Source organism: Apostichopus japonicus, chromosome 22, assembly GCF_037975245.1.
Source record: "Apostichopus japonicus isolate 1M-3 chromosome 22, ASM3797524v1, whole genome shotgun sequence".
Taxonomy (NCBI): domain Eukaryota; kingdom Metazoa; phylum Echinodermata; class Holothuroidea; order Aspidochirotida; family Stichopodidae; genus Apostichopus; species Apostichopus japonicus.
This window is the reverse complement of record NC_092582.1, coordinates 24,145,863-24,168,757: the sequence shown is the minus strand read 5'-3', so window position 1 is coordinate 24,168,757 and position 22,895 is coordinate 24,145,863. Positions and strand designations below refer to the sequence as shown.

General features: G+C 35.8%; 2 protein-coding genes across 13 annotated transcripts in view; one reads left to right on the top strand and one right to left on the bottom strand.

Annotated features, from left to right (window-relative positions):
- LOC139963619 (uncharacterized) overlaps positions 1 to 19,242 on the bottom strand; it is a 90,777-nt gene extending 71,535 nt beyond the window's left edge. For 6 of the 8 annotated variants that reach the window (XM_071964582.1, XM_071964583.1, XM_071964584.1 and 3 more), the window contains exon 1: positions 19,043 to 19,241. In XM_071964582.1, coding sequence (XP_071820683.1) covers positions 19,043 to 19,044 — 2 coding nt within the window. In that variant the 5' untranslated portion in view covers positions 19,045 to 19,241. Of the gene's footprint in view, positions 1 to 1,252; positions 1,595 to 19,042 lie in introns of those variants that run through there. The other 2 variants (XM_071964591.1, XM_071964590.1) reach the window with 2 other exon arrangements.
- Positions 1 to 22,895, top strand: part of LOC139963637 (uncharacterized) — a 664,171-nt gene that overhangs the window by 306,400 nt on the left and 334,876 nt on the right. The window lies entirely within an intron of this gene.

Sequence of the window (22,895 nt, the reverse complement as noted above, 5' to 3'; positions counted from 1 at the left end):
TCATCCGGGAAGCTGTATCTGCAACTTCATTTATCATATAACTCTCGCTTAATATTGTTCTCCACCAAACGTGAAACTTCTCAATTTGTTGTGCATATTTATATGTGATATCAGGTATATTCAGCAGAACCATTTTACTATCATCCCTAATTTAAAATTTCCGTTAAAGTTTTTACGATTATAACACAATATGAAACACATTTTTATTTGCCCCTATAGTTTCTCTTTACTATAGTTGTAAATAACGTTACATTGTATGTATACAGCCTTAGCCTGTATGTTACTACAGTAGGCTACATTCGAGCATGGAGCTATAAACTGTTTATAGCTCCATGATTCGAGATACGCTTCCTTATTCGATCAGCAACGATTTCTCTAGTACGCAATCACGGAACTCGGGTGAAACTGACGGACGTATAAGTACGGATATGTAGAGCAGTGTTAGATCACGTACGTATTTCATATGCATACGCTATATGCTTAACGAGACTGTACACAGCTTATGTACTAGGGATTTCAGGCACGCAAATGCATAGTGATATTGACAAGAACCAGTACTAAGTGGAATTAAATAGTATTTTACCTTCATATTATAATGGGCTTTACTTCCTCAGATTATGTTCTTCTTAAGTATGTGAATAATTTATTGATTTCCAAGACAGCATTGATGTGTCCATAACCAATATAAATACGATGTCGTATCTTCATTATTTGCTCCCTCTCAGCAGTAAAATTACAAGATTGTCCCCTCCCTGTCGTTCTCCTTGAAAAAGGTCAAACTTAGAGTGACACAAGGGAACCTACTTGACATATAGTTTCAAACACCAACAAAAGGTAACTTGAAATAAATATCTTTAAACAAAATTACACCCAATCAAAATTTGGATCGCAAATAGCGACTCTTTGCTCCAAACATTCCTAATAATTGATATACACCTACAAGTTACGGCAGTGTTTAAGTGTGAACAAAAAAATCAATGTGTCTGAGTTGAGGGACAAGCGTTAATGTTAACAACTCTATCGCTATATTATTACTCTGCAATAAAATCAAACGAGTTGTAGCCTACTAGACTGGTCTGTAACGACAGAGAGGTAAATCAAGTACTACTATAACCAGCTTAATTCTACGACCTATACATGTAGGCAAATCATATAGTATACACAACTTTGCGCTAATCGGATCGAGCTGATATTTAATTATAACTGGACCTATTCATGAAGTCAAAAGTAACTTTAGTCATTTTGTACGTACACTTCAATTCGCCTGGTCCAATCTTCCCATAAAATAACGTAAAAGACGGCTCCTTGGTGTATAATAATCACTATGGATTTCCGCACACAGCTTCATCGCTGAAGTTGTTTTTGAGAGTGTGTGTCATAATGCAGCACATATAGAGTTTAGTGAAGAGCACAAACCCGGAAAAGATATTGTCCTAAAACACGCGATATATATGGATATATATAACTTACACAATATCATCATAGCACGGGGATTTCCTTTGCCGGAAAAATCCAAACAATATCTAGCCTGATTGAATGCGGTTTCATTTTCTATTTTACCCGCTGTAAGTTTAACAATGTGTTGGAACGATGGAAAAAGTATCAAAACAGAAAGTGGAGTAGAGCTCAAGAGGCATGCATGCAAATCCACTTCACTGAAATGGTAGCAAAGATAAAGAAAAGCAATATAAAGAGAGGGATGGAAAACATATGAGTTTATAAAAAAAAGGTAAAACAAACGAAAGAATACTTGACAAAGGAAAAGGATAAAAGTGTTGAAATACTGTAACCAAATATAGCAATCATCCTAATATTCTCTATTGGTAGTTGCTATAGTTCTGTTCCCCTGTATCAAGTGTAGCAACGATAAAATGTTATGTTACTAGTTGTTATAGCTTTGTTCCCCGTGCGAAGTATAGCAATCCTAATATGCTACATTAGGAGATGTTATAGTTTTGTTCCCCTGTACCAAGGTAGCAATCTTAACATTCTACATTAGTAGTTGCTCTAGTTTTGGTTCCCTATTTCAATTGTAGCAATCCTAATATTCTACATAAGTAGTTGCTATAGTTTTGTTCCCATGTACCAAGTGTAGCAATCATAATATGTTACATTAGTAGTTGCTATAGATGTGTTACCTGTACCAAGTGTAGCAATCCTAATATGCTACATAAGTATTTGCTATAGTTTTGTTCCCCTGTACCAAGTGTATAGTAACCCTAATATGCTACATTAGTAATTGCTATAGTTTTGTTCCCCTGTATCATTCCTAATATGCTACATTATAGTAGAAGCTATAGTTTTGTTCCCCTGTACCAAGTGTAGCAACCCTAACATGCTACATTAGTATTTTTTAAAGTTTAGAGCCTACAGGTTCAGCCATTATTTGTGTTACCTATGCAAATCCTACGTCATCTTAACTGTTGAATAATAACATGTTTATATAGTTGATTATGGCACTTATATTGCACTCAACCAAAACAAGCTGATATGTGTATCTTTATGATGCGACCTACATTGATATTACTGTAAGAGTATCGAATGTGCTGGTATAACATGCATCCACAATTGGATATGTGCTAGTGTTACTATGCGCTATAATGCTGTCGAGCACTACTTCCTGTTTACTGTAATTCACTCATATGTGTTAATTGAATGATACTAAGTGTTCCCTATTCGACCTTCTATCCCATGCATGATGCAATGTTACACTTTTACTAGTAGCCATGGTGACAGGAACAACCAAACTTTTTGTGAATTTCTAGGTTGCTAGAGTTGTAGCCGTATGACAATATACATATCGACATTGGGAATTTGGGGGCGGGGGACTGCAGCCGCCACCCCCACCCCCGTACCCCTCTTCCATCAAGAACATGTTTTCGGGAAATTCGGATAATATGCTGATATTGATTCGGGCACTGCCAACAAACAAAAATCGCAAATATTTATGTTTGATGAGAGACATTGCTAATATGCTTATAGTGCTGACATGCCGACTAGGTATGGAGAGTCCACTTATTATTTGCGTAGGTGGTTAGATGAGTCATAATACACTATGTTACTGCTGATGTGTGGGCAAGATCGTCAAGTTAGTAATCTGTCGTTATTTACATGTGATGTGTTTAATGATCAGTTGCATAATGTTGAATTAGCTATTGATTAGTCGGTAGAGGAGATGAGAAATGAATTAGGATTGGTAGCACAATAACAAGAAATGAAATCTTAGAAAAGAGCAAAGTAAGTTAATGTTACAATGGTATTCGAAACAGTGACCTCTGATCCGTATCCAGCTATCGCTATAACTGTCTTTGCTCTTTCCATTGTTTGAAATGCCGAGCCATTTTTCGATATTCGTTTACTATTTTAAATGTTGAATCTTGTCAGCAAGAGTTTGATGAACATTAGAGATATAATCATTGATATACTTTGCGACCTCAAGGTCATTTTAAATTCCATTATCATTATATGTAAAAGCTGATAAATAATCCTTTCGTTTTGCCAATGACTTCCTTAATAGCTTTCCAAGTTTTCCTGAGATTAGTCATTTATTCACAGAAAGTGTTCGTAAAGTTAGATTTCTTTGCTACGCGAATACTGGTTTCCAACTTGTGTTGAGATGGTGTATTTAAGCTTGTTTGACGGGGCGCGGCTATGAACGAATGCTTTGTAGTATACTTAATAGGCCTACATAACTTACATTATACAGTCACCTGATGTCCTCTAATGTTCAAGAATGCATACATTATAATACCAGTATCTGTCCTCTAACTGTATATACCATATGCTACATATAAATAACACTTCCTGCCCTCTATCTGTATGTGCCAGTATACGTAATAGGCCTACATAACTTACATTATACAGACACCTGATGTTCAAGAATACATACAATATAATACCCGTATCTGTCCTCTTATACTGTATGTACCATATGGTACATGAATTACACTTCCTGTCCTCTAACTGTATGTGCCAGTATACTTAATAGGCCTAAATAACTTACATTATACAGACACCTGATGTCCTCTCATGTTCAAGAATACATCCATTAAATACCAGCATCTGTCCTCTTACTGTATGTACCATATGGTACATGAATTACACTTCCTGTCCTCTAACTGTATATGCCAGTATATTTGATAGGCCTACATAACTTACATTATACATACACCAGATGTCCTCTAATGTTCAAGAATATATACATTATAATACCAGTATCTGTCCTCTTACTGTATGTACCATATGGTACATACATTACACTTCCTGTCCTCTAACTGTATCTGCCAGTATACTTAATAGGCCTACATAACTTACATTATACAGACACCTGATGTCCTCTAATGTTCAAGAATACATACATTATAATACCAGTATCTGTCCTCTAACTGTATGTACCATATGCTACATAAATTACACTTCCTGTCCTCTAACTGTGCCAATATACGTAATAAAAGAAACTTAACCTTACTATAATTTCCAAAATATACGAGGAAATTGGAAATAAAACCGTTTAGTTTATGGAAAAATCAAACTCATTAACTAGTTGAAAATATGCATGTCACATGTCTGTTTCGGACTTGCTAGATAATAACAGAACACTGATTGGTTAAGAAATATGAATGTGAACGATTCTAGTATAATAGCAAAGCCGAAACTAGTTTGTGAAATTTCTGGAATCTGCAATGTTTACAGGAGAGTTCACTAGGATTCATATCCAGTGATGTCGTCAGGAGCTTTTTGTCAGGGGGAACTGCTGGGGCACCAATGTCTTCTAGAGAGGGGCAACACATTTACTCACCAATAAGGAAGGTGCATGATGTTCTAATGCTTTAATGGTGGAACCGGGGGGGGGGGGGTAATTTGTACTCTTGTACAGGGAAGTGCCCCCAGCCCACACTTTTTCACTGTCCTCTAACTGTATGTATCTTGATACAAATGTACCTGTCCAGCATCTGTTGGTATCGGAACAAGACAAGTGTCTTCAGGAGATGTGGGACAATAGCAAATACAGGACGGACAGTAAAAGAGTCAGGTACATACTGAGTCTAACACTTCAGACATATTTGGTTATCGGATGAAAATAATCCTCTACAACATTACGAGTTACACCAAACGTGTATCTAAACACGCAGCCGACTGCACTAATGTTTAACTCTTTATTAAAATCTTATTACTTCTCTAATTAAAGTACAATGTAACATAGTTACAGGTTTAATGTACAATGCAATATATTACAAGCACAATAGGCTCCACGCAGCAGTTTTCTTGTATAACTGTAACTTAATAAAGTATGATATGTTGTAATCGTGCAGTTGTAGTTAAACAAATGAATGAAATGAAGTGTTATTCATACTACAATGAGTTAATTTACAATATTTTACAGTTTTCATATCAGCTTTAGCTTGAATCACGATATAAATGTTTTAAAACATAATATGTAACTATATAATGTATTCATTTCACTACATGGAACATGCTACGTCACGGCCATTTGACATCATTATGGTTGATTTGAAATCAAACAGCTCCTCTTGTAATGTACAACATACATTGGTCATACGAATCAAACCTACTTGTTACGTTGACGGTAGAAACTAAACCGGTTATCTCGCTCTGCAGTCTAATGCTGTGATTTCTTTTGATAAAAACTGGCTAGAAATGTGATTTTTCTTGTTGATGGTCAATTAAATCTTTCTTCTACTCCAATTTTCTCTCCTGGAACTATTTCGTTTACTTTCCAGATTCTAAAATTTAACATTACAAAATGGCGGAACGGTTCATCATGCTTATCCCTGTTACGATGTGATACAATGTAATCCACATACACACACAGTATGGAATGAAACTACATGTCTCCATTACTTCCTGTACAGTAGAATCAAAGTATTACAACCCCTGGACAGATAGTTTCCTGTTTCGAGAAGTTTCCATTTATAAATAAACTTAAAAGTCAATACGCACTGACTGATCTAGTGTATTACCTTCCGTGGGCTCAAGTAATACGCCATTGTGTGCATTACATCGTGTAGCTTGAAACAACTACATGGGATGTTCACACCGTTTCCTGAGTATATTCAATTACCTTTATTCATCCGGTATCCAAATATTATCACTATTAGCATCAAAAATAGAAACCGGACAATGTCGAAAATCTTGAGATCAGTTCTGAACAACCATACGAGTAGCTATCATTCTGTTTATAAAATTTTATAACCTGTAAAACAGACAATCAAAGACGCGGACTTGAACAAGCAGCAGTGATAAGAATTTAGAAAGTTGTGTATGTAGTATGATATACCTAGGTATGGTATGATATGGAAGGCTAGACTTAACGAGAATAACATTTGCGATAGTTACAGCCTTTGGTAATGACTGGAAAGTTCTACACTGCCAACGTCTTAATCTGAATATTTTCTTTGCAGATGATTTGAAGTCGACCAGTGATTATGTATCAAGATGATTTACTTCCAAACTCTCTGTATTCGTAGTTACATTACACAAGGCTAAATAAACGATAACATGCTCTTGTACGAACTGAATTCGTACCATGTTTATGTTAGGTCCCTCTTTATAATGATCAAGTATATTTTGTTGCAAGTGTAAATCAGTTAAGCGACCAAAGAGATTAACAAATATGTAGCCTGGAGTCTGCAGTCATAACTGACCTCTAGTCTTACTAAAAATCACGTGATAGGAATAGCTGAGGTAGCAATTTACAAGTCGACCTTTAACAAAATAAAAGTAATATAGCAACCAAGAAAACTTAGTAAACGTACATCTATTAATAAGTCAAGCTCATTGGTACAGTCGTAGAATCCCCGGATCTAACAACAATTGTAGCAAATGTTGTGATTTTGTGGGTTCGTTGCTTTCAACATTTTCAGATTGTGGTACCATTTACGATTTGTGCAAACACTTTAAGGGGATAAATATCATAATGCTCCTACCATATCAAGGCGGGCGTTAAAACCCAGTAAGGCTATAACGTTCTGACGAAGTTTCCAAACCTTCTGAAAGTTTGCTTTGCCTTTACGACTAGTAATACTCGCAATGTGATAACCAATTTTTCAACGGTTTACGATTTATGTTTGCCTGCAACTAAGGACGTCCCTGGGTTTATATTTCAACGTAGACAATCATTTTCTATAACAAAAAGATCTAGCTCTCTTGATATCAAAATAAAAGTAAAAATAATATTAGTTAAACAAACAACAATTTAACAGATTAAAAAAAATGATTTTAAGGTAAATTATCCAAATGCAAAATCTGAGAGTAACATATTGTCGCTAGTAATGCTAGTGAGCATTTCTTTGTGTAACCTGTGATGTTATTTGATAAACGTAATGTAACTGTACTTAATAGTTACTTTCATTATGAGGTCAATCTGAACGCTGCCCTTCTTACCTTATCACATATTGTTGATGCACTCTCGATAAGGAAGTAATTTAGCTACGTAAGAGCTGTCTGAGCGCGATTTCAAAGAAAAGGCGGAAATTTAAGGTCAATCGATATAAAGGTTACATTCGTAGTCATAAACAGATTGTGCGCTTGTATCCAACCAATTCACTTTTATTTTGTGCCGTATATAATAAGCCGAGTGGATGATAGCATTATTACCATTCTAGGATGGAGTATGGCGTGGTTACCGGAAGTGTCAAACACGGAAAGTGACATTCTTGTGGGTGTATGACGTGCTTACCGCGAGTGACAACTAGTATTGTTCGATACAGGTGGCAGTTGCCAACAGTGGAATTAAAACCTTCTTTACCGGTTTCTAACTTCTTGCCTTAGAAGCGTAGCTTTACCTACCATCCAGGCGGTTTATTGAACCTGGTATCCAGTACTCATTAGTTCTCTGACGGTTGGTTCCAACTTGTTATGGCCAACGAATTACAATTATCAGATTGAGTTATTATATTTATATGGTAATTGAATGGATGCTAACAACCCTTTTGTTTTATTTCTCTGTTTCACCAATTATGAACAAAACACTACTTTTACTGAAATATTGTAAGTCAAGCAGCGTCCACAGTCCATCCTATTTGCATATCACAGTTATATTAATTGCAAGTAGAACGGTCTGAAAAACATTTGCAATTCCAGGAATGCATATATACGATTAAGAAAATAAAATTGGTTCACTTTTGGATTGCAATACTATAGATGCACTCCACGACAGTGCTAAACCTTTTAACTGAATCTTTGTATTTACAAACAGTGTGGCAGGCGATGGCTATTGTCTTTTTCCTTTCCTAAATGGTTTGAATAATAATGACAAAACCACTAATACAAACATATAATGGTAAATTCCAGTAACATATTTAAATGCACGTTCCAACTTTCATATACGTGACCAGCCGTGTAGTTTTTTTCTTTTAATGACCTTATTAATTGAAGGATCACCGTTGACGTAATTTCAGTATCTGCACATCTGTCCGAGTTCATCATATCACAATTTCTTCATTAATGGAGAGGATGGTAAAGATTAATGTTTTTCTTTTATTTATTTTTTTGTCAAATAAAAAGATATTCGTGGCCGGGAAAGAAAAATGATTATGACGATTAGAAACTTTTCCAAACTTAATCAGGGATAATAATTATTTTTTGTCGAAAACATAAATACTTGTAATTATATATAAGAATTTAAAAAGATTTAATCAATCCATTACTTCATAAAATAAAAAAAATATGGCGTAAAACAATTTGTGTATTTATTTGGATATAAAAAAGCATGATACCACAAAAGCAATATGTTTAAAGGTGGGGGCGCTCGTATACTTTTAGAAATAGGGGGCTTTGATTTCAGTGGTTTTGCGTGTCACCCTTTACTCACATGACTTTTCTGAGTGGTCACCTGATCGTAGCTGTACCTGGCTGTGAACGGTATCGTGTTGCAAGCTATGGCCGCGGGTGATGTACGTTTGTTTACTCATGGAGGTGTTTTTACCTCCATGGTTTACTGTACGTTGGTCAGTGTTGTGGATATTCAAGTTGATAGGTAGTTAGCACAGTGTTTTCGTACGTATTTTGAATACAGCCAGTTTGCAGTAACACAGTATCGAGATTGTAATTTGACGCACGAAAGGTTGCTAAACATGGAGGCGTATTCCGGAGAAAGTAAAAGAACGTATCTGAACAAAAGAGATCATACATACGACAGGGGCAAACACTTTTCCCAGACTTTCGTTAACAGGTCGTGCGACATTCACAAACCGTTGGATCTGCAGCTATTGATACATCTGCATCTCCAGATTGAGATCAATTGCTTTCGTCCATTTTGTTCGATAGTAGCTATGACTGTGAAGCAGTCGCTTGGCCACCCTCTAATTCAAGGCGGGCAAGGTTGGGGAAATTCGATCAAGGAGAAACATTCAGCTTTGTATTATTGTATATAGGCCTACAAGCAGTAAAGGACGGCGAAGCCGTCAATCTACACGATTTAACAAGCCGGAATAGTTGCGGATTAACAGCGGGTACAAATATCTGTATCGGTTTATTTATACTTGTGTTTATTTCCGTTGGCAAGGGGGGATATGATATTGAACGTGGGGAGGGTGGGTGTGTGGGGGGTGGGGGCGGAGGAGGGTCCCCTTTGTAGTGTCGAAACGATGCTACATTTTACGTCTATCTTCGTGTATCACATGTATATATATAAAAAAAACTATCGACACGATCAATCAGTCCTGTCTCTCACCTCCTCTCATGCACTGATGTATTTCCTTCCCTCTGTTTACCCTGTATTTTTTAATTTGCCGACTCCCCTCCCCCCCCCCCCATCCCCCCAAAAATATATGTTCACAAGGTTGACAATTCTATAGTCCCAAGCTAAACACACTTGTTGTGGTGAACGTTCACTATACCTGCGGATCAAGACGGATCCCCCCCACCCCGTACTTCCCAGTTTCAGGATTCGGCAAATGGAAGATTATTCGGAGTTTTCCCAAGAGCTAAAAAAGTAGTTCTTTGTGATGGTTCAATGATCTTATAGTCAGGCATAGGCCTGTATGGTTCTTTTTGTCCTTCATTGACGTCGAAGTTTGAAATGAATTAATCATGCTAGGAACTTTCGGTCAATTTTTAAATTTCTCTGGTAAGTAAAATAGCTTCCCCCAGTGTTCCTCCTGGTTGACTAGAGCCCGTACGCCTATATGGTCACACAATAGTATAGAGTATGATCCATGCAGACAGCTAGTATTTTTTTTTTTTCAATTCCATCCAATCTCAGTTCAACTCTGGGACAATTTTTGGTTGACTAGTATCAAATTGAGAGTTTTAATTCGAGTCAGTCGTGATGAGGTGCAGGGGTAGCCCCGTGGTGGGCTGGGTACCCCCCTCCCACCCTCATCCCCGTTGCCGACTTTTTGGCATTTCGTTGGGAGCCTTTCGGAACAAGAAGCAGGATATTCAATTCTGGAGTACAGTAGTTCAGTGGAAATAACTATTAATTTATTGTTCATTTCTTATTCCCTTTTTGCCAAATGCCAATCATTTCTGAAGAGGGTGGAGCCGCCTTATGGCAACGTCTTTTACTTCCCTTTTACCGTTCAAGTTTCGTTATTTTTAATTCGGTGCACCGGTTACGAGGATGGGGTGCAGCTAGGGCAAGTGCTCTGTGATCGCCTAAAGGGCCCGTGGTCAGGAGCCCAAATATAAGTAAATTTTCATATTTATCTATGTATGATATATGACAAAAAATACTTTGTCTTTCCCTCCTGATATAGAACTAAAATGCATATATATATAAAAAAAAAATACAGACTGTGCCTATATATAATTCATACCTAAATTGAATGAAATACCAATTGTTCACAAATGACGGACTTGACCATACGTTTGATACCCAATGTTGTAATCACTTCAGAAATTTTTTTCACTTTGTATTTGCGTTTTTAGTTTTGTGACACGAGTCAGTGTGTATCGGACTTATATTCACTATTAGTTTCTTGAGCTGTAACAAAATGTCGACTCGCGACTTCGGTTACAATATTTCAAATACTTTACTCAGGTTAGTACAAGACTGGCGCATCTGTAAAAGTTTGAAATACACTGGTTTTGTACAGTAAAATTGCATTAGGTTACTGTACTTCTATAGGCTTAACTTTTAATATTCGATAAAGCATGCACAGCTTTCCTAATGGGTGAATCAACTACGAAACCAGGGCACCCAAACCTGTCGGACTTCGACTGCTCACCATGTAGGCATAAAAATAGTCAAACCAGGGAGCTGCTAGAGTAGCAGCTCCCTGGTCAAACTACAGCCTACGCCTGATGCAAAACTCGACCATAACTGTACAGCCCACTAGTCTTGAACAGTTCTGAACGTATAAACAAACTACTGCAGAGTTTTGTATCACAAAACACACACGAAAACACGGTGTAATAATGTACCGCATACTACTGGCACTGCCATAGATAAGAAACTATGCAGGAATTTCGTCAAGGCCACCGCTTCAGGTAGCCAAACCCGTTTATTGCTTATTAGCAGTAAATACGGGATTGCTAAGAAATTACGAGACAACAGCGACGAACCGGTAGAGGGTAGTATTTATATTATTTTTGAATCGGGTGGTGTGAAGGACAGAATTTACGAGGAATTTACGAGCGAGCCCACCTTTAATGTTCTTATTAACATCTGCGTATCGTTCATAATGTATATGCTTTTGATACTTTATCATCGTTAGTCATTTAGACTGATAATTTGTGACGATTAAATAGTTAACGGTTGTCATATATCCAACAACAAAATACGTTGTTTGATATTGTATGACTTTTCCACACCACCTCAAACCCTCCACATCTAATATTAATAGACAAGTAGTCATGTTTATTTAATCAGCTGAATGTATATATTGTATACTTTCTTTAATTGATATCGCGTGACCACTTAACCTCTCTACTACCTTCCTATACCCCCACCAATGACAAAACTATTTGAATACCTTCCACCATTTAATAATTTTTTCTATCTTTAACATTCTAAATTGTTGTAACTATTTCACACCTCCCTTACCCCCCCTTGCCCCCCCCCTTAAAAAATGTATAATATTAACAGGCAAGTTGTCATAGTTAAGTAATAACCTAGTCATATCAATGGCTCTTTCTTCAATTGTCATTGAATGAACTACTTTACCCTACAACTCCCTCCTGATACCACCAAGACCCCCTTGGTCTTCTAAGAGTTTATATATTTGACATAACTTTTTTGGAATTTCCTTCTAAAATTACCGTCCCAACAACAGGTTTTTATTTTGACATTACATTCCCCAACAAATTTATAGGCAATTACAAGAAAAATACACTTAACTGAAGAAAATAAAAACAACCCTAAGTATGTCAACGAGATGCAACGATATAATATGACTCTAACAACGCAAACATTACTATAATGTCCATTTGGATGTTAACAAATCAGTAAGTCATTGCGTAAATCGTGTACAAAAATGTGGTTTTATTCGTAAAACGTCTTCTTAATTTTGTTCATTGATTGATCGTTAAAATCGCGAAATTATTTAGAATGCTTTGGATAACGACTATTTGGTGCAAAAAACACGTACCGTTTTAGTTTAGTATCACAGTAGCACTTTTGAGGAAACATTTTATTCTTCGACGCTATTGAATTGCGCCGTTCTTAAATTAAGCGTTAAACTCCACATAAGCCTTAACATTTCGCCTTCTAAACAGTCAACGCGACACTGTTGTTACAAGAAAAGAAAAAGAAAAAAAAATCAAAATTCAAAATAAGATTTAATCAAAGAAACCCCAAACATCGTGATTTTGTAGGAATTTATGAGCTCAACAATAGTCTTGTTGAGTGTGAAAATAATTATGAAAAAATTATGAACAATTAACCAAGATGATTTTCGCTGTTCTAAATAATTAAATGAAAGAAACCTAAATTGTTATTTCTTGGCTAACGTAGTTGTAAAACAGAGATGCACGTTTACCGATTGTCAAGGTGACCATCAGCGGTACAATTCTTTGATGTATTAATGGAAAACTAAGATATGTACGTACAATAGCTGTACAGGTGTTTAATCACGTAACGCATGAAAATGTGATTGACATGCATAGAAGTAAACTAGGAAGAATGCTGACTGTGTTTAAGAAAAGGACGTGGCTAAAGGAGGGGGGGGGGGTGTGGGGCGGTATCTCACCCCCAAACTTGGTAAAACTGACGGTCGTTGGAAAATTGGAGTGCGACAGTGGGAATTTCTGACAGTCGCATTCTAATTTACCTAGGCCTCTTCATGTGATTGTGAATGACCAATAACTTAGAACTTACAGAAGGGCACTTTAGCATGAAAAATTTAAAATGTTGGACACTTCCTCCTTTACCTACTTTCCATCTCGTGTATTCATTACCTCGAAATATCAATCGTAATTACGATATAGGCATTTATGATTAATTATACCCTCCAGATATGATAAGTTGTTCGTGTTTGGGTATTCAATATGATGAAATGTATTAATCTCCATTATTATAATGTTTGCCATAACAGCATTTAAGAAGAAATTCGCTCAATCAAATCGGCTGACAGCCAGCCATGGGCGTTGAAAGGCTTAAAAAAAGTTAAGTGAGCATTTTAAGTACATGAAGCCACCCATGCTAGATCAAGTGTACGTATATTTAAGATTACTTTGAGAGGGTTGTCAAGAAAAATGCCTTTTGGTCAAATATATGATTTTTATGATATATGATATATTCCATATCTTTAAAAAATGTGCTACCAGGAAACTTTAGTTACTTTGGGCTATAGTCCGGTCAGTAATGTTACAAAAACACAAAGAAAATAAAGACATTCCAGGGTTAATTTTGCCAAATATCTCAAACTAGTGTTATAATGACATATATATATTTTAACCGTGGGTAATATTTTAAAACAAGTATTCTATCGGTTTACTCTTGACTCTAGCAACCGTTTAACATTCTATAGTACTTTTGCATTACAAAACAAATGAAATGTATCTTTAAGGTTCATCAAACACCTTATTCTGATTTTTTTTAAAAATACGAATTTTTAAATTTGATTGTTTTAAAAAAAATATATAAACTTTTGTAAATATTTAAGAAATACAAAACATCATCAGCAAGTGTGCAACAATGGCATCACACCTGTTTGCTTCAAGTTCACTTTAACTATGAAATGTGATAATTTTAATATTCAAATCTCTTTTTTTCTTCCCTTTCTTTCTTTGAGAGGGAGGGGGGAGGGGGGGGGGAGGTGCCAGAAGCAAATGCCACCGCAAGAAATATTCAAGGTAGATTAAAAAAGGGGAGAGTGTACAATCTTTCCTTGTCGACGTAACATCTCGCCTAGACTTGTCACTTATTTTTGCCGTCTCATATGTTTTCCTCACACATTCGAACCAACTCTCGATATCTCTTAGTACGCATATAGAGATTGAAAAGTGCAGCTCGTGAAATGACCGGACATGAATATTCATATGCCACTCAAGTAACACATGTCTCTGGCAATTACGATAAATATATGATCGTACGCAAACTAATGTTAATGATTTTTGACGGAACGTCGCCAAATAATGTATATCACCTATTTCTCTAGAAGCGGGGTTGAGTTGATGATTGATATCCAGTTACATGTACAATAGCTGGAAATAGTTGAAATGGGAAATCCCCTTCCAAGCTTGTTACTAGACATATTCACGTAACGTTGAGTCAATTCATTTGTACCTCGTCTAGATATCTTTGATATCAAGTGAACGTATTAAAGGTGCCAAAAAACCCATTCCCGTCCAAGGTCACAAGTACTTTTTTTTTTCATTTTCATTTTAATCATTTCCATTTGAACTATATAACATTTCTGTCAACAATGTTGATGGATGATAATAAATTAAATTTCCTGCCTTAACAAAGGCGACAAATACGGTAGTATTACTTCATATTTAATTATAAATGCACCTGTGGTTCTTGTTTCAGTTCTCCCCTCTCTTCCAGACAGTTATTGATATATATGTGTGTTATATATTATTTTTGGTAATTATCCACACATGTTATTATTAGGTTGTTATTACAATGGTGCAATAAGTCATTCATTTAAAATGTATGCAGTTTTATTATAATATTTAACGTTGAAAGTGAGTATTCTGTGAATAAAAAATACTCTACGGGTGAAGGCAACGTGAAAATAATAATAATACGTCATAACCACTGTAGTGCACTTTTTGCAAATATTGTTACCGAACACATTTTAAGATATCCGCACACATATATAAATTTAAACCGTACTCAGTATTTGGTACGATTGTGTGTAAACCAACAATCCTGAAGGAGTATCCTAATTTACGTGTGTGCTGTCGCAATGTAACCTCGTCAATGTCTGGGAACTTTAGATGAAGATTTCAAAGAAACACAAAACAAAACATTATCTAAAAGTTTTCAACAATTCCACGTCACCTGTTTGTTTCAAGTTCATTTTGGTATGACAGGTGGCAACTTCCACTGTCCAGTTTTCAAAAACTGGAGAAGATATTTGTATGTAATTTACACCAGAAAAGTTATTGTTCTCTATCAAATTGTATCTTTTAGCCTGGACTACCAATTTTGTTTTAAACATTCGGGAAACCCGTCAGGAGATTGCTTCACGGGACACACATTCTTGGCTGACCACGTCCTGAAATAACGAAATGACACGCAAACGGACATTCACAAAATTATGTGTTAGAAAAAATAAAATGTATTTTCCAACACATATCCCTCACCGCTACCAAACCCCGCTAGCCGATTACAATCCAAACAATGCCCAAATATGCTGTCGTCTGCAATGAAAATTTTGCAACTGTAAACGTTATGTTGGGAATAATGTCAGTGTATAATACGAAGAAATGTACGGCTGGGGAAGCCCCAGCAATGTTCTAAGAATTAAATGACCACCTCTGATCCCTTATACCGAGCTGGAATGTGGTTAATTTGTATGCATCATTAGTTTTGTTTAACCCTGATTGTTGTTAACAATTTTATTTTCCATGGGGAGTGCAAGTCCCCTGATCTTTCATCGCTACTACAGGTGCTCATAAATAAGAGCAACATGTCGAAAATCATATAAAAAAACAAGATTTGTTACAACGAACACCTCTAGTGTAGAAGGCGTGAAATAAATGATAACTTTATACTAGTGTAACTCTATCGGTAGTAAACGTATGAGCTCAAGATAATTAACTTCAGCAAATAATATGTTGTTAATTTGGTTACCTATACTGTGTACAAGAATCTTATCGATAGCTATATGCTTGGTAAATGAGTGTAGTATTTGTTAAGAACTTACACAATTTTGGAGCAGATAAAAACTCATTTATAGTTAGCATAGTTGTTGTGTAGTTATTTCTATTTAGCTTAAGCAAGATAAATTATTATTGTAACGGGAAAATTTTGTAAAACCAATTCGTTAAATAACAGCAAGAAAAGGTCATTCACATGAAAGCATTGATTATTCATGCCGTGATTCATACTATGGTATTCTGACCTCTCGGGTAAGGCTCTTGGCGTGATCAATTCTACCAAGAAATATAACATTACTTCAGTAATCCGACTTTTGATGATACTTTTATCGCATCCTTATTAGAATATAAATATGTCTCTCATCAACAATGTTAACACACATCTTTGTATGATACTCCAAATATAAGGCTAATATTAGTCCACAACTTCACGTCCTAAATTTACTGACAAACTTGCCAATACCCCCCCCCCCCAAAAAAAAAGGGGAAAAAAACGATCCCAAGCAAGATTTCACTTGTCAATTTCCTCTTAAGGAGCAATGTATTGCCAAGGAATAACCTCCTGCTTAAGCATGGAGGGTGTATCACCCTGTTAGTGTAATACATATATAATATTATTTCAATACAAGTATCTGTATGAGAGTAATCCTTTTGGATTATAGTTTCTTTATAAGTATCATATTTTCTTATTATCCAATCTATTTTGGAATATTAGCTTGCTAAATTTTGGGCCAATACAACATATCTTTAAATACCACACTAATTATGCTTGAAGTTGATTTATCAAATGTTTTGGAAGTTTATTCAGCAGCGATATATATATATATATAACAGACAATACACAATAGACTCATAGGCAATTTGATTACAATTCTAGTAACTGACTGCATTTATAGTATTTATAGAAAACTGTTGTGGCACCTGTAGATTTTTGTCAAATTGTATTTGCTTCAAATAAGGTTAGGTTGTACTGTTTACGCGACCTGCCACGCTAGGGCTACAACGCAACTGTCAAAAGGCGCTTAACTCAGAAACGATAACATCAGTGCAAACTACAAACATACTACATAAATTGGAACAAACTTCAAAACAAATTTAGATTACGAACGTTTTAAATCATGATATACTCATGTCAGTTTCCAACTTGTTAACGGTGTTATTTTATAAGCCGCTTGTATATGCCAGTTAGCCCGGCTCTGCTCTGCACTTTTCTTGTCTGAGTCAATTTTGTATAAAACAAGTTTACGAGCATGTTTGCTTGAGTTTGCTGTATATCTTTAGAAGACTTGGTGTGTTGGTTGATAGGGAGCATGTCAGATCAGTGTGTCATTGAGCAGTACCTTTTTAGTGTAAGAGTGCTAAATTTGGGACCAATGCAGCAGACCGTTAACCTCCAGCATTCATTACCTCAAACCCCATCGCTGGCTTCATCAGTCTATGAGTGTACTCATTAGACGCTAACGTTGATTTGCGAAATCACAGATGACGTCATTGACATCTTTCCTCGAGTTCCTCGGAATCGTTCCTTTTTTTATCCGGAGTTTAGAGGGTACGAGAGCCTTACGTGTTTTTTTATTTTTTTTTTTTTATTTCAAAGTACAGGTACGAGTGAATATTCCTAGACATTTCAGATAATGTAACTGATCCGGCTTGGTCGCAATATGAACTTAAAGCTAAGGACTAGTCTGTACTGAGCGACACACACTTCTATCGTTTTGTGGTAAATATTTAACAATGATATTCACTACAAAGAATAAACAAGGGGGCAATCCGGGGAGTTGCATATCTCATTGCCAGCACACTGAAGTATACTGAAACTTCTACGCAATAAACCAATGTTGACAAACGTATTGTATAAGCTTGTTAACGCCTTTATAATGTACTTACGTACCCAAACAGTGTATATGAATGGTGCGCTAGAACCTGCATACTTCTTTGGTTATTGGACAAGTCTGTGCCAAGTTAGGACGCGCGGTGTATTTCAAGCTTTTATGTGCCTTGGTGAAGTACTAACACGTCACGTAATTACATGCACAGTAGAGAAGATTGCTTCTTAAATATGAGCTTTCATTTCACATATGCAACAATAGTATTTTGGAATAAAGGATATCAAATGGTATGGTAATTTTTGTTTACCCGACTAAACAATACAGTTAATGATGTTCTCCAAATTTCAAAGTACACTAAAAACATATTAGCAATTGGATCACCACGGAATTAAATGTTATTTTGAATATTTTAATTTGAGTTCAAATATAAAAAAAAAAAATTATATAAGTAATATCCTTAAATTTTAAAATGGACAAAACACTATTAAATTAATGCATGGATGCAAATACTATACAGTACCTGTACAGTTTACTATACAGTAACCAACTATTATAGTTAGCCACTTAAGATTTAAACCAAACAATGTTAGAAGGCATTACTTTTAGTTGCTGAAATTATTAAAGAGAATAATAAACAATGGCATACTCATGCAGTACTGACACTTAAATGTAATTTTCCAATACATTTCGAAAACCAAAAAAAAGGAAAGGCAGTATCAGCGGTAGCCTATATGTTTGTTTCCCTTTCGATCGAAATTTCAGTAAAGGCGATTGAAATTTACCCTCTATCCTTTAAGACATAAACCAGCTACTACAGGCCTAGTTTGCCAGCGTTTGAGTGTAACGTTGTTGTTAATTAAGTGTGGGTTGTGCTATACTGGTCTTTGAGAAGTAACATGTTTGTTCGTGTTTAACCTAGTACCGTTTATTTCAGTTTATTAATATTAACAAAGAATTTCATTGGAATGTGTACTCACATGAGATGACGAGGGGTCAACGGGACAATACTTTGAAATCTAATATCTGTTGATCTCCAAGAAGTTTCAAGAAGTCAGGAAAGTAAAATTTCATAGGAACTATCGTTATGTTATATAGTTAAAAGTTTATCCCGGTACAAAACCAAACTGATCCTCTCAACAAATGTAATCCTCCACAAGGAATCATCTTCTCAACCCATGAAAAGATGTAGGTCTCTGAATACTATATTGATACTTAATTCATGATATTATATAGCCTACATCCATCTGGAATATCGAAATCATCGCGAAAGAATCACAAGGTAAAATCCTGGCATATTAATCCAACGACAATAATTTGCACAAACATTTCCATAGATGCACTATAAGAAGATTGCACTGTCTTTAATTTGATGTATATGAGGAAAATATTTCACTAAGCGGTTATACTATCACCCGCAGTTCCTGTACGTTCAATTGCTTACGTTGGATTTGATGCACGAGAAACGAGCCTATTCAAGCTATCATTAACACAATACTGTAGAACTAGATACAGAACATCGGTGCCTGGAATGTTCACAAAGCCACCTGAGGTTTTCTTCTCATTCATTTCATCTTTGTATAAAGAATGGGATTTAACGCGTATTGTTATGTTAATCAAACCGGATGTTTCCTCGAATGTCGAGAGTATTCCTGAATCACGTGTGTGACCCACCGCTCAATATAACAACTAAATTATGTAATATAGTTTATTCTGTCGGAAAACTTGGATTATCCCTCGATACCGGTCTTGTTTTTACCGGTACTCTAGCCTCAACTGAAAATGAAAGCTTACCGGCAATAATATTGGATTATCGGGTTATAAATCAGACCGATAATTCGGTTACCGGTAATAATCAAAATTTATCATTGTCAATGAAGTTTTTTCGACCGATAATTGGACCGATTAACCTGGATAATTATTTGTATTCATATAGGCCATATATCCATAACGAGCAATATCTCTATCGTCGTCCTGTTTTGTTTTTTTTTAATTCTGAAAATAAACACAAGTTTGTCCTTGTACTCCTGGTATAACTGTATCATTCAATCTAACGTATTAAACAGTTAGTCTGTAAATATAGTTGTATTCACAACCTATAAATCAAACCAAATCGGTTATAAAAACGAGTAAAATCTCCCCCCCCCCCCCCTTTCACCCCTCTTCCGATGAATGGAAATAGCTTTTACGGTAGTAAGCTGTACATTACTCTGATTCCATCTTTGTTTCTCTTGATGTTTAATATCTATATCATTATGTTCTTTGAATATTCATTATTGTGAACATCTACAACAAACGAACTTCAGGGCGGCCCTTCTAATCTCAAATAAACATGGATGATCTAAATAATCCTACAACCTCACTCTGATTATCCTGACCGTAATCCACAGTCTTCATCTTACGATACCTTTATTATAATCAGAAGATAGTTGTGTCCTTCTCCTGGGTGATGCAATCTTTATTACTTAGAGGGCGCTCGTACGCTTTGCTCACAGATAAATAAGAACTGTGCAGCGATCACTGCTGGAACTGATGGTTAACTTTGAATGCAACATATTTTTAAGTGTATTTTTTAGATTGAATGCTAGTCTTTAACGTTGGACGCTTTCGTTTTAGACTAAGTATATTGTTATTTGTATATTTAAAACAAATATTTAGGTTGATTTTGAGTAAATGTGTTATTTGCTTCAAGAATACTGTAGCAAACGTGTTCGTTGAAACTGTAAGGTTTAATTCAAACAAACAGTAAATTAAAGTTTGGATGTTTTCAGTTCATCTTTAGTTCTTCAAAGGATTAAATCTAAATAAAAAACTACCTGTCTGACGACAGGTTGCAAGCTTAATGTAATTTATTAATTACTCTTATTAACCGACTAAAAACAAGATGCATCAATTTGATTAATTACAATCCAATTTTGAATAGTCTGAGGTTTTGGTAACATTTTTGATAAGTCGAAATACGGCTGCTTTAAGGTTTATAAAGAGAGAAACATTTTCTTTTCATCACCGATGTGTACAGTAACGTTTGCTCAAGAGTAAATTCAGGTAAATTTAGGTATCATTACACGATGTAATAATGTATGCAGATAGAAGGCTTGTAAATGAAGAAGCAAACACTTACACTAAATTTGTTTCAGATAGCACAAATGTATTTTATCCTGTATTATTAGTTCAAACAGTTTATTTCTTATCAGCAGGTGTACGTTCACAGCCACATGGTTAGGTAGGTTGATAGTATTATCATATGAGTTAACCTTACATGGCTTGGTCGGGAAGATTGAAGTTACAAATTTACACACAAAAATGCTTCACTTAAAGTTTCGTTAAATGTTAAATTATTTTCATCCGTACGCTAACCAAACATGATCAGGTTTTACCATCGTTCCGGTCACATTAGCCTTCCACACAAATCCCGCTCCTGCTTCACTCTCACAATGGATCGACTGTCGTTTTCCGTAATATATTCATCTTGGAAAATCCGGCAAAATAGAAACTAAAATTGCTTGATTTATATTTGACTTTGGCAAGGCAATGCTTATGGTAATATAGTGAACCACATGTGCCCTCAGTTCCACTTAAATAATGTTACTTATCCACGCCAACCTCACACCACCCCCCCCCCCCTCCCCCTTCCTACACTCTCCAGTCCAGTCTTGCCATTATATATGTGGTTGGTGATGCATATCTTACGCACCACAATTCGATCATGTCGTCATATATGCTAGTGTGTCCAGATTTCCAGCCACCCCGGCCCCCTCATTCCCGTATTTTGAACTTTGATGTGTGTTCTGTTTTATTTGTTTTTTTAATTTAATGATTAGTATCAAAACGTTGACTAATTAAACACGTTAAACAAGGAACAATCATTACCCCATCACTGAACTTTGTGTCAATCTGATACTATCGCTTGCTTAGAATGAATTACCACAATAAAGCAGCTTGCATAAACTGCACTGTTAACGAGAAAGATATATCTCTTGAACTGCTGACCACAAAATCACACCATGAAGGATAACATAAGCCATTCACTCAGTCAAAGAAGAACTATACCAGATCATACACAAAATATTCTGGTTTTGATTGACATTAAGCTATTTTAGAACTTACATAGCTTGGCCAGAATCATATTAGGTGACAGCGGAATATCCATCGGATTCTCGACATTTCTGTCGAAGGTCATATAAGGTCAGGTGATATTGGTAAACATTTCCTTCTATACACATGACCACTTCTTAAAGAACTTTCACTGCATGAAAATAAAAGTTGATTTTTATATTTGAGAAGCCAGCTAAAATCCATGATATGTTAAAAACAAATGTATTGGTGACCAGAAGAGGGAAGATCCGTCTAGCAAAATGCTATTCATCAGTTTTTAAATGTCTCTCAAAGTTGGCCCCGATCTAAACTATGCTAATTATCAATTTAAACGTTGATTGGCACGGCCCTGTGGTAGGACGAACTTTTTTCAAAATCTTTACTTTGTTATCAAAGACAGCTGACTAACTACATGTCGCTAGATTTACCATCATATAAAATATTGTCCCTTTACACTTGTCGTAATTAACCTCCAGATCAAGATAACAAATATACAAATTCATCTGGTTACAGTTTGAGGGAATATGACGTTGAAAACGACCACAAACATCTCAATTGTTACATCACATATTCATGTGTGCTTGCATTTACATGGAACGCCAAACAGTCCGGAGTGCTGCTGTAAGTATGCATATAGGCCACACAATACAAATGGTATGCATCCTCCAATCAGAGATCAACATTCATGAAACAAATACCGAGGATAAAAGTTAGTGAAGTATTGCAGGAGCCTGCTTA